The sequence below is a fragment of the Thyridium curvatum genome (genome assembly GCF_004353045.1).
Source record: "Thyridium curvatum strain D216 chromosome Unknown NODE_41_length_360454_cov_79.457556, whole genome shotgun sequence".
In the NCBI taxonomy this organism is placed as follows: Eukaryota; Fungi; Ascomycota; class Sordariomycetes; order Thyridiales; family Thyridiaceae; genus Thyridium; species Thyridium curvatum.
In genome coordinates, this window is record NW_022156796.1 from 241018 (window position 1) to 252788 (window position 11771).

General features: G+C 58.8%; 3 protein-coding genes across 3 annotated transcripts; all 3 read left to right on the top strand.

Annotated features, from left to right (window-relative positions):
* Positions 1-3591: 3591 nt before the first annotated feature.
* Positions 3592-7097, top strand: E0L32_006994 (uncharacterized protein; the record flags this gene model as incomplete). The annotated part of the gene is made up of 3 exons (XM_031141689.1): positions 3592-4005; positions 4141-4417; positions 4489-7097. 3 exons carry the CDS (start codon positions 3592-3594, stop codon positions 7095-7097), a joined length of 3300 nt encoding a protein of 1099 aa, XP_030994058.1.
* A 776-nt stretch (positions 7098-7873) lies between these two features.
* Positions 7874-9347, top strand: E0L32_006995 (uncharacterized protein; the record flags this gene model as incomplete). The annotated part of the gene is made up of 5 exons (XM_031141690.1): positions 7874-7975; positions 8490-8577; positions 8670-8734; positions 8772-9091; positions 9161-9347. 5 exons carry the CDS (start codon positions 7874-7876, stop codon positions 9345-9347), a joined length of 762 nt encoding a protein of 253 aa, XP_030994059.1.
* An 864-nt stretch (positions 9348-10211) lies between these two features.
* E0L32_006996 (uncharacterized protein) lies at positions 10212-11402 on the top strand (the record flags this gene model as incomplete). The annotated part of the gene is made up of 1 exon (XM_031141692.1): positions 10212-11402. The coding sequence occupies one exon, from the start codon at positions 10212-10214 to the stop codon at positions 11400-11402; it is 1191 nt and encodes a 396-aa protein (XP_030994060.1).
* Positions 11403-11771: the final 369 nt, after the last annotated feature.

Sequence of the window (11771 nt, forward strand, 5' to 3'; positions counted from 1 at the left end):
CTGACAGCTCTGGGTATCGAGGTATAAGATGAACCTCCCGCTCACAATACAGAGGGGTGCGCCGCCGAGGAAGACCAAGAGAGGTATGCCATTCATTACCAGCTGCGGTTACTCTTTACCGTGTCAGTTCATGGTCGATGGTCGATGGTCGATGGTCAAATTAGTTGGATGGGCTTTGACGGAAGTTCTTGGCCCTGCATCAAACCCATCGGAGGATCTCTCGACGAGCTTCCACCAACTATTTTGACCTCAGACTCGCACACTACATGCCGCTAGGGAGTGGTGGAGGAGAGAACAGCTTTCAAAGCAGCAGACAGGATCCTCACCTCTAGAAATTTCCTTGTGAGGCTAGGGTACTACTGGTCGGCGAAGTTGCAACACGGGAGGAGAGTCACATCTGAAGGAAATCGAGGCGAGGGATGCAGTCTCCCGTGTACCAATCACTCCCGCATCTTGATGACCAGGACACCATCCGAGATCGATACTTTTTCCGCGAGGAATTTTGCCAAGTCGGTCTTGACAGGTATTTGAATACCATGCGATGCAAACAGGCGCTTACGTTTCAGCCAAGCAAGCCAGCCAGTAGCAGCGTTGCAGCACACCAGAACCTGCATGCCACGTTCTCGTCCTGGGCGCTTTGTAAGATCTTTGAGGTTGTGGGGTGACTTCCCTAAAACGGCAAATATATTGCATTCTGCACAAGTGCCTCCTGCAGATATGCTCTTTTCAGAGGTTCTCCAACGGGACGGCTCAGCTGGTAGGTCGAGCGACGACGAAACAAAAACGAGGCGGCCGAGGCACGGAAACGTGGGCGGCGGAGACGTCCCCGGGCTCAGTGACGAGAATGCGCTAGAACAGCGGTCTTTAGTGGGTACACGCATGACCGTGGCGCTCCGGGTGTCTGTGGATGGAACTGCCGACGATGGCAAAAGCGCTAATCGAAGAACCCGAACCCCTAAATCCCAACCTTGCCTGCCTTTGAACGTTCACTGCCTTTCGCCATGACCAATCACTAGGGCTGTTGGGTTTAGCGGCATCCGAGCCGCCGGCGTGGAAGACGAGTCAGAAATCGGCGAGCAATTCCTCAAAAACCCGACCACTAACGCCGCCGAGTCTGCCTGCCATGTCACATCCTGATTTTCCTGCATTCTGGTTGGCTGTCTTTCTCGACGGTGTTATCAAGCGATAGGATGGGTGGGCAAATATCGGGGACGGACCTGCCAACGCCGCGAAGTGCTGATGCGTGCCACTGATTCGGTGCATCGAGTGACCAAGCTGCACAGTCATCGAGCCGAGCGTCCGCCAGCCTTGATGTTGCTTTTGGTGCTTTGAAGGTTGGAGGGATATCCACGAAATCACCTGCGCGTCTGATGCGTAGTGAATAAACAGGTGCAGATTTCTCTTGAGCGATCCTGAGTGGCCAAGAGAGGACGGCACAGCTCGAGGGAGGCCAGCTGGCCCGGCCGAGTCCAGGCTGGACGCCTAGCTGCAGGAAGGGACATGGAGCTGTGGTCAATGCAGGACCAGGCTGGCCAACAGTTGGGTTGCAGCGAAGGCAACCAACGGCACCTATGAGAATCAATGCCCAGAGGGCACATAAAACAAGGCGATGCGGGGAAGAAAATGCACAATCCAGGAGCTGCTTCTTCTCTTTGGTCCGGGGAAGGGATCCGCCTTCAGCGTTAAAATGTTGAGTTGGGACTCTGCGAATCTGTCAACACGCACACACAGAGACAGGGCGAGCAACGTTATCTGCTACGGCCGAATTTACCAGAGGAACAACCCACCGCGGATGTTGACTGCCGGTGATCCTCGGGGTCCTTGACAAATACAGAATAGCAACCGTCAATCTGTCAGGCGATCCGGGCGTACTGGCGTGCCTGGCGCCTGCAACTCTGACTAAAAAAGGGTAGTCCGTTGTCGAGTTCTTGGGTCGATCCCCCTCCTCCCCAGCCAGGCCTCTCGCGGCCCCCAACATATTGTGCGCACGAGATGCACTTCTCGGTGACTTTTTAAGGAATGGAATATACACGCCGTGAGGGTGCTGACCCATTGCAACACTCGCCGCAAGGTGTTGTGATCAATTCCATCCATGGACGCCCTTCTCGATATCTCGACACGTCCTATCAACGCTGTCCTGCACGGATGAGGGGCAACTAACGGCGGGGCCGGAACAGGTAACTATGCAGAACGGATACAGTGGGGAGTGAGCCCTGAACCGGACCCTCAGTGCCCCCCAATAGCGTCCAGCCCTGTGGCCGAGACTCCGTTTTCGCAGGCGCCATCCGCGCCATCCTGCTCCATCTTATCGTTCGTCCCACATGGGAGCCTCGTGAGCTGTGAGCACGAGTCCACCGTAATCCACTTCCCGGCTCCAGGCTTGGGAACTGGAGCCTCAACCAAGTCCCCTTTTCGTTCTCTCTGTTCTCCACCCCCAGACAAAGCGTCTGGCTGGCCCAAGACCGCTTTCGGAACACGCGCGTGCCTCAAATGAGCAGAAAGAGAGGACTGGACTCGACAGACCTGCATCTCCCCCCGGATTTCATTGGGGGCTGCAACGACCCGTCCCAAGTCCAGGATCCAGTCAGCGAGCTGCACACCTGTCTCGATATGCTGTGCGCCTCACCTGAAGAATCAATCGCCGTCAGTCCCTTGTGGAACGGGGTCAGTGGTCAGCAACCTGGGCCCCGGGCCACATGCAAGTCCCCGCAGCTCCTGCTTGCGACAGCAGAGGCGGCCTTGCCGCCTACGGGAGCCGATGGCCTACCGTCACCTGTCCTCATGCGTCTACGCAATCCCGTTGGCTGAGGTGCGAAACTCGTCGGCCTGGCGCCTTGGGATGAGGCTGACGCCCAGACAAACATCAACAGCCTCTCACGCGCGTCGTGCGTGCGGCGGAGGATGAGCAATGGACCAGACCCCAGAGGCCCCCCCTTACCCGAGAAGAAAGGGATGGCCGGGAAAAGAGGCAAACGGCGGTGACTACATATATCGAGGCGTGGTCGACATTCCTTGTCCAGGAAAATCCCTTATCTGGAAGAGAAGAAGTATCATTGCGACCTGGCGCGCCGGTGCTACACAGTAGATCCCGATCTAGACCACACACACCCCCATCCATCCCCATCCCGCCACCACCGACCGCTGGTGCCGGATCACCACACCACCCATCCCCCCACGAGTCAGACCCTCCTAGTGCGACCCCTTGAAGGACCCTGGATTTTGCAGATCGCCCTTTGTCGGATTCCGCCAAGGGTCCAGTCATTGTCTATCTCCGTCCACCTGGTGCCGTTCCTGGTGCTACCCCATCTCTTTTCAAGTCCGCTATCGCCCGGTCTCACCTTTCGACCTCGTGGCTTTTCCTCTCCTCCTTTCTTCTTCCATTGAGTGACCCGTATACGTTTTATCCTCTTTTTCCCATTTCCATCATTCATTTCGTAGGAGGGCCAGGAGCAACAGGGAGAGACCCCTCTGAATTTGAGACGTTTGGACACTTCCCTTTCCGTCCAGTATCTTTTTTCATCCTTTGAGGTCGCACATCCTCCGACCTTTATGTTTTAGACAAATATCCCTACATACGCACACATAAACACGATGTACGTCCGCAGGAAAGCAGCCTACGACTCCTCGGCTTCGGAGGATGAGTCGGACTCGGGCGTGCAGCAGCGCAGCCCCCGCGGTGCGGCGGCGGCGGCGCGCAAGTCCCTCGGCAACACGAGCAGCGGCAGCAACAATAACCAGCAGCAGCAAAAGAAGAAGAAGAAGAAGCTGCCGCCGCAGGAGTCGATCGACAAGATCTGGAGCCGCTTCTCGCAGAAGAAGTTCAGCAAGGCGCTTTCGGTGCTGTCGTTCGACTCGGTCCCGCCGGCGGCGAGCCCGGAGCGGGGCAACGAGCTGCTGTCCGCCGGGTACGAGCGCGCGGCCGAGGAGTGCCGCCGCAAGGTCGACAAGATCATCAAGGAGTGCAAGAGGGTCAACACGCGGTACAGGGACCCCGGTTGGGATCTGGTAAGTGTGTTTTGTTTTGCTGGCTCCTTCCCACTACTACCATATGGGTGGTGTAAGTCGGAGCGCCTACACATTGCATTGCCAAACCACGCCCTCTGACGAGGATAAATGAGACTAATGCGTGTGAAACTGTAGGATTGGGACCTGAAGTGGGAGAAGGGCAATTGCCTCAACTCGCTCGGCTCAACCAAATTCGACATCAACTCGTCCACCTTGACCAACCCCAGCGCAACCGTGCCCAAGGCCGTCAAGCGTGTGCACGAGATCTTTGAGAAGCCCACCTTTATGAAGAACATCAACGGCTCGGACGTCAAGCAGGGCGGGCTCGGCAATTGCTGGCTCATCGCCGGTTTCAGTGGACTTGCTAATGTCAAGGATGGGATCAGGCGCATCTGTGTGGCGCACAACGAGAGTACGTGAAAGCCTCTATGAGAGATGCCCTTCTCATCTGTCTCAGAATGCGAACTTACATAAGACGTCTAGAAATCGGCATCTACGGCTTCGTCTTCTACCGCGACGGCGAGTGGATCTACTCCATCATCGACGACAAGCTCTACCTCAAGTCGCCCTGCTGGGACTCGCCGTCCATGCAGCGAGACCTGCTCCAGCAGATCGACCGCGAGGACGTCGAGCGCGTCTACCGCCGGACCTACCAGACGGGTTCCAAGGCCCTCTTCTTCGGCCAGAACAAAGATCAGAACGAGACCTGGGTGGCCCTTGTAGAAAAGGCGTATGCAAAAGCCCACAACGATTTCCATAGTCTAACGGGCGGATGGGTAGGTGAAGCTCTTGAAGATCTCTCTGGCGGAGTTACGACGGAGCTGCTCACCTCGGACATCCTCGACACGGAGGAGTTCTGGGACAACGAGCTGAGCCGCGTCAACGAGGAGTTCCTCTTTGGCTGCTCGACGGGCCTACTCGACGGCGGCTACGGCAACAGGGAAGGCATCACAGAGGGCCACGCGTACAACATCATGGAGGTGCGCACGCTCAGGGACGGCACGCGGCTGGTCAAGATGCGCAACCCCTGGGGCAAGGTCAAGAAGGGCAACTGGGAGGGCGCCTGGTCGGACGGGTCCAAGGAGTGGACGACCGAGGTGCAGGAGGAGCTGGGCCACACGTTCGGCGCCGACAGCAGCTTCTGGATATCTTACGAGGACATGTTGCGCAAGTATTCCCATTTCGACCGCACGCGCCTCTTCCGCGACCCGGACTGGCGCTGCTGCCAGCGCTGGATCGGCGTCGACGTGCCCTGGAAGTCGGTCTACAACGAGAAGTTCCAGTTCAAGCTGACGCGCGACTCGCCGCTCGTGCTGGTCCTGTCGCAGCTCGACGCGCGCTACTTCAAGGGCCTGCAGGGCCAGTACAGCTTCCGGCTGCACTTCCGCGTGCACGAGCACGACTCCCCCGGCGCCGAGGCCTACATCGTGCGCTCGCACGGCAACTACCTCATGGACCGGTCCGTCAGCATCGAGCTGCCCGACATGCCCGCGGGCCGGTACTCGGTCTTCATCAGCGTGAGCGCCGAGCGCGACGGCCGCGCGCCCTCGGTCGAGGACGTGGTCAAGCGCGAGTGCAAGGCGCGCGGGGAGAACGAGAAGCTGGCGCAGGTCGGGCACGCGTACGACCTGGCCAACAGCAAGGCCGCGAACCACCTCGCCGAGCTCGCGAAGGTGCGCAAGTCCAAGGACCAGGGCAAGGCGTCCGAGTCGCGGATGAAGGAGCGGCGCAAGCTCTGGGAGCGGCGGCACCTGACGCGCGACATCCAGAAGAAGCAGAAGGAGAAGAACGAGGAGAAGGGCAAGAAGCTCAAGGAGGAGAAGAGGGCCCGCCGGGCCAGGGAGGAGGAGGAGGCGGCCGTGAAGGCGGCGGCGGCGGCGGCGAAGAAGGCTGCTGAGGAGGCTGAGGTCAAGGCAGCTGCTGAAAAGAAGGCTGCCGAGGAGGCTGCTGCTGCTCTGGCCAAGAAGGAGGCCGAGGAGAAAGCGGCGCAGAAGAAGGAGGAGGAGGAGGAGGAGGTCGCTAATGCTAAGGACAAGGCTAGCCAGGCTGATGAGGCTGATGTGTCCAAGTCTCAGGGAGAGGACAAGATCGCTCAGGCTGAGACGCCTGACGAGGATGACAAATCGTGGTGTGCGTCTGGCTTCACGACCGGTGCTAACACGCCTTCTGAGTCGCCCGTGGCTACACCCCGGATTGAGGAGGCACGTGAGCTTGCTCCTTCTGAGGAGAAGTCCGAGGTCGAGTCTGACGTCAAGTCCGATGAGAACACCGAGGAGAAATCCGAGGACAAGGCTGAGGACAAGACTGACGAGAAATCTGACAAGTCTGATAAGGAGTCTGAAAAGGCCGATGAGAAGTCCGAGCCGCAGGATGAGCCCGAGGACGCAGCCACACAAAAGAACGAGGATGAGGAGTCCGAGGACAAAGCCGAGGAGAAGTCCGACAGCAAGGATACCCCAGCCGAGAAGAAGGCACCGACTCCAGCCCCTGCTCCGGCTCCGGCCCCTGCTCCTCCACCACCACCACCGCCCGCCGTCAAGGACGACTCGGACAGCTACTCGTCCGACAGCCCCGTCGAGGACTGGGAGGAGCTCTACTCGAGCGACGACCTCTCGGAGAAGCCGCGCATGGCGGCCCCCGCGCCGGCCGCGGCCGCGGCGCAGGCGGCCGACGACGACACGGACGACGAGAAGGACCCGCTGCCGTGGAACGCCATCTGCATCGTCGGGTTCCGCGTGTACTCCAAGGACGAGGGGCTGGAGCTGCGCGTCGTCATGGAGGGCGGGCAGCTGTCGCAGGACGGCATGGGCGCGCTGGGCGAGCAGGACCTCGACAACGCGCAGGCCAACGCCGGGGGCGCGCGCACGGACACGGAGGAGTGCGCGGGGGGCGCCAAGGCCAAGACCAAGGGCAAGGACGGGAGGAAGAAGCAGAGGCGGGAGAGCGCTGCCTCGGAGGACGCCGGCGATGATGACGGGGAGGGCAGGAAGAAGAAGGAGGGTGACGAGTTTGCGTCGTACCAGACCATTGTGCAGAAGGGGGACGAGGCGCTGCAGAGGGCGCTGGAGAGCGGTGTGGAGAGCGAGGCGTGAAGGTGACCTGCCCCTGATTGTTACGACCTGATGATCTTATTTGCCTGTTACGGCTTCATGTATAGAGCTAGACTGCTTCGAGTCGATCTTTTGTCTTTTTCGTCTCATTTCCTGTTCCTTTGTTCTTTCTTGGTTATCTATTGGAATGTTTTGGGCTTTTTCTTCTTCCCCTCGTCGGGGGGAAGACGAGCCAAGGGGAAGCGGCATGGCATAGCACGGCGAGACATATGCTTTTTCTGCTGAAAGACTGCCTTGCTTGGACTAGACTGTCTTTTGCGTTGTTTGCGCCTGCTTGTGCGAAAGACCGAGGTGCGTTTGCTCGCTTGCGAGAGGGAAAGGAAACAACCCAGATTGTAGATCGATCTTTTGGTGTGTTCTCTGTTTATTCGTTGTTCTGTGGTTACACCTCAACTCAGACTGTCATATATACGTTGACAATGCACCATTTTTGAATCAAATCTAAGGTATGAACAGTTGCAAGGTCAATGATTTGAAGACCTGGACAGAGCCTGTCGTCCGTTCACCTGTCGATATATGAGCTCTCGAGGTGGAGGTCGTGATTTGTATGATCAAACCTCAATTGAGAGTCAAAGCTAAATATAGGCTCCTGCATGCCTGTGATATGTACCCATGTGACGGCATGCTCACTGCCGACGCGATGGATACGTTCTATACCCTGCATCTCCAACAAGGGTGTGTGTGCATACATGGCCACAATTCCCATCTTGCAGCAGCTTTGAAGATTCATCCCGGTGATTTTATTGGACATTCCGAAGATGCGGAACTCATACCACGAACTCCAGGAGCGAGTCCAGCATACAAAACAGGCTCGGTTCATTGAGATGCAGAACCGCCTCTCACCGATATTACGGGGAGTGGTACGCCACATCATCGCATTCGAGCTGAGCCGAGAGATCTAGGGGCCTCTCTACTCAAAATATGCATGGTTCAAGCACCATACTGATAGAAAGTCCATCACGGATTTCAGCAGTATTTGGTTGCAACGTTTCGCTAAGGCTTACTCGATTGTGGCATCCCTTACTTTCCAACGGGTGACGCTAGAGATGAAGGACGAGGACTAGGGCAACCTCGACCTTCATCTCTACATCCTGTCCATATGGTTCCGTCCCCTGGTGATGTTCTAGGAGACATCAGCCATTACATATCAGGAAGTCGATATTCTGGCCAGCCCTATCAATATCACTTGGGACCGTATCTTCGATGATATCAAGACACTTGAGGAGATGATAGCAAAGGAGGGCCTGACAGTTTACGAGCTTTGCGAGAATATATTCCAAAAGAAAGTATCGGAATACCACCCTGATGCACCAGCTCGGGCTTGGAAAGATGGACGTGGAGTTCGAGACTCCCTTCCAGTATGATGCCGACTAGGACGAGGACGAGGAGGAGAATGCGGACGAAGGTCCCACTGGCAACGAGGATGATGCTGCCGGCGATGGTTCCGACGCCGGCCTTGGAGGTACGTGCCCCTTGCTTGCTGATGGCGAGCCTCTTACTCGCCGTGCAAGAACTTCGGCGGCTTTGGTGTCGTTTGCTAACATTTCCAAGCAGGTGAATCGGCTGAGCAGCAGGAGCCCCCCCCCCCCCAGGAAGAAGCGGAAGACCAACAACGAATGGTAAGAGCTCGTCATGCACCATCTAACAAATCTCTAGCTAAGTATTTGTCTAGGTCATGCCGCGGGCGGACACGAGGAGCCCCCCGAGGACCCTCCGAGCGACTGGATTCCCGAGGCTGGGCCACCACCGAAGAAGCCGAAGAAGCCAAAGAAGTCCAAGGCCAAGGCCAAGGCCAAGGAGCCAGAGTGTGCCTCTCCCAATTCTGACTACCTTGGGCTGTACAGCATTCTGGAAGTGTCATCCACCGACGAGATCAGGAAGGCATACAAGAAGCGTTTTTTAGTCCTCCATCCAGACAAGCCCACCGGATCCAATGAAGCGTTTCCGGAAGTTTTACCAGGCCCAGAGCATCCTCAGTGACCCTGGACTGCGCAAGTCGTACAACATGGGATATACTCCCCATTGCTATGTGCCTGACAATGCAGCGGATATATGCCTGCACACAATGGCAACGAGCGGGACGCGGAGGAAGACCATGGTGAGGACGAGCAGTCTCAGCAGCGACAGTCGCAAGGACCTCGCGGTAGAGGCCGCGCCAGAGGTCGTGCCGGCGCTCGTGCTGGTGCCCGTGGAGCTCGTGGCAGAGGTGGCCGTGCTGGTCGTGGTTCCTAAGTTATACGACAAGAGGAGCTTAGGCTTGCCAGCGTCTTGCTTTGCAAGAAGCAATTGGGTGGCCGACAATCGTGTTGGCCCTCGTGAGGCACCCCTACGCAGGTTGCATGGGGGCTACTCGACCATCATCGCTGCAAACATCTGCGTTGTCTACTTACCTAGGTAGTATCTCACACATCTGGCCTGCTCGTGGCGAAGGAAGTACATCTGTGGCGGTTTTTTTCCCCACCTGGGTGCCCGCTCAGCAGCTGCCCAGAGTGAGCGCTAGTGGGACTTCTAGGTGGGACTTCTAGGTTGTGGTTTAGGGAGCTCGTGCCTGAAGACATCGATTTGCTGAGCTCATCAAAAAGCTTCGATGTCAGAGTGCACCAGGGGACTCCATTCCAAGATGCTGACGGCCCGGACCAACAACAATTTTGCATGCTGGTCAATGCTTCGATTTAAATGACCTTGTCTCGCATCTCCAAGGGCTCTTGAGGGCCTCGCCAGCCCAAGCACGCAATGGAGCCGCTAGAGAGGGCGCCGGCGCTGCGGGACGCCGGCAAAGCAGCTCGAGCTATTGGCGCTCAGCCGCACCGCCCCAGCAAGTTTCCAAGTTGTCCAAGGTTGTTGGTTCGTCTCTGTTCTCGCTCTCTCGTATCAATTCAGCTCACCAGTCTTTCGTTTGATCTGTCGTTCGTTTGGAAAGCAGCAGCAGCAGCACCGTTCCATCGATATACTTGGCGTCCCAGCCGCCGCCGCCGCCGACCTTTTACATAGCCCGGTATTGCGACCACGACGAAACCTCCAAAGAACCGACTCCTGCCTTACTCCTCTCCGTCCTCATCGCCATACACCCCCCCACGAAAAACCCCCCTTCGCACAATGCGCGCCCGACGGAAACAGCCCGGCCGGCCGCCGGCCCAGGCCGCCAGCAGGCAACCGCCCTTCCCCGCCGCCGCCCTCCGCCTCTTCCTCCTCCTCCTCCTCGCCGCGACCTCGGCACCGACCGCCCGCGCCGCCTTCAAGAATGACTTCTCGGGCTACCCGACGGGCGCGCAGGCCTGCCTCTCGCGGGCCGCCGACGCGAGCGGCTGCGACGGCGACACGGTGCAGGCCATGAACGAGTGCCTCTGCGGCAACCAGGGCGGCTTCGTGCTCGGGTCGGCGGCCTGCGTCGCGCGGAGCAGCGCGCCGGACCTCGAGGCCACGTACGAGACGCTCGCGACGCACTGCTCCGACAGCAAGACGCCGCTGGGGGTGTCGCAGGCGCAGTTCTTCGCCGCCGCGTCGTCGGGGACTGCGTCTTCGGCGACGAGGACGGGCGGGGCAAGCACCTCGAGCAGGGCGTCGAGCAAGGCGACGAGCGTCACGTCCGCCTCGGCGAATCCCACGGGGCCTAGCAGCAGCAGCAGCAGCAGCATGACGACCAAGACGACCATGTCGGACGGGCACACCGTCACCGAGACGGTCGCCGTGCCGGTCGAGACGGGCGCCAGCCAAGGAGGGAGCGGGCCCAACAGCACGGCCAAGACGGGCATCATCGCGGGCGCGTGCGTGGCGGGCGTGGCGATCCTGGCGGCGCTGCTGGGCTTCTGGCTGTGGTACCGCCGGCGCAAGGCCGGCGGGGCCAGGGACGAGTCGCACCCGATGCTGGCGCCGCAGCAGGGCTTCCGGAACAGCGGCAAGTTCGGCGGCGGCGGCCCGGTGGCAGGGGCGGGCGAGGAGCTGCAGGACTGGAAGGGCGACGGCAAGTGGGCGGCGGCTGGCGGGCAACAAGGGGCTGCTGCAGGCACCTGGGACTCGTCGAGCGCGGGGACGTACAACTCGGCGTGGGGCGCGCAGCAGTACCAGGGCTGGGGGTACGATCCGACGGCGACGCCGTACTCGCAGTACGGCGGTGGCGGGCAGTTGTCACAACAGCAGCAGGAGGGCGTGTACGAGCTGGCTGGCCACGAGCCGGTGCGGCCGGTGGAGGTGCCTGCGACGCCGGCATGGCATGGGTACGGCGGACAGACAGACGTCGGTGCCGGGCAGCAGAGGCAGAGCTGGGGACAACAGCATCCGCAGCATTGATGAGGAGTTATGCTCTTTTATTCCGTTTCATGGTATGATAATTCAAGCTTGGAGTTCTGGAGGGCTGTATATAGGGAGCAGCAAATGGGTAAAATAATGGACCGGCAACTGGGAATGCTGGAATTGGACATATCAATCATTCAATCAATCAATCAGAGAATTGGATCAATGCAACGATTGCGACACGGGACCTTGGGCTGGACTCTCGATTCAGCCTTTCTCCAATGTCACCGTACCGTGTCGCAAGGCAGGCCACCACTCGGAGAGTTTCCTAATGATCCTTCTGGAGAGAAACACGCGCCATGCACTTTGCGGTGTGCTGTCGAAGAGCCGCCAGGCTGCCTCGGGTCGAATACGACTCTGGACAGG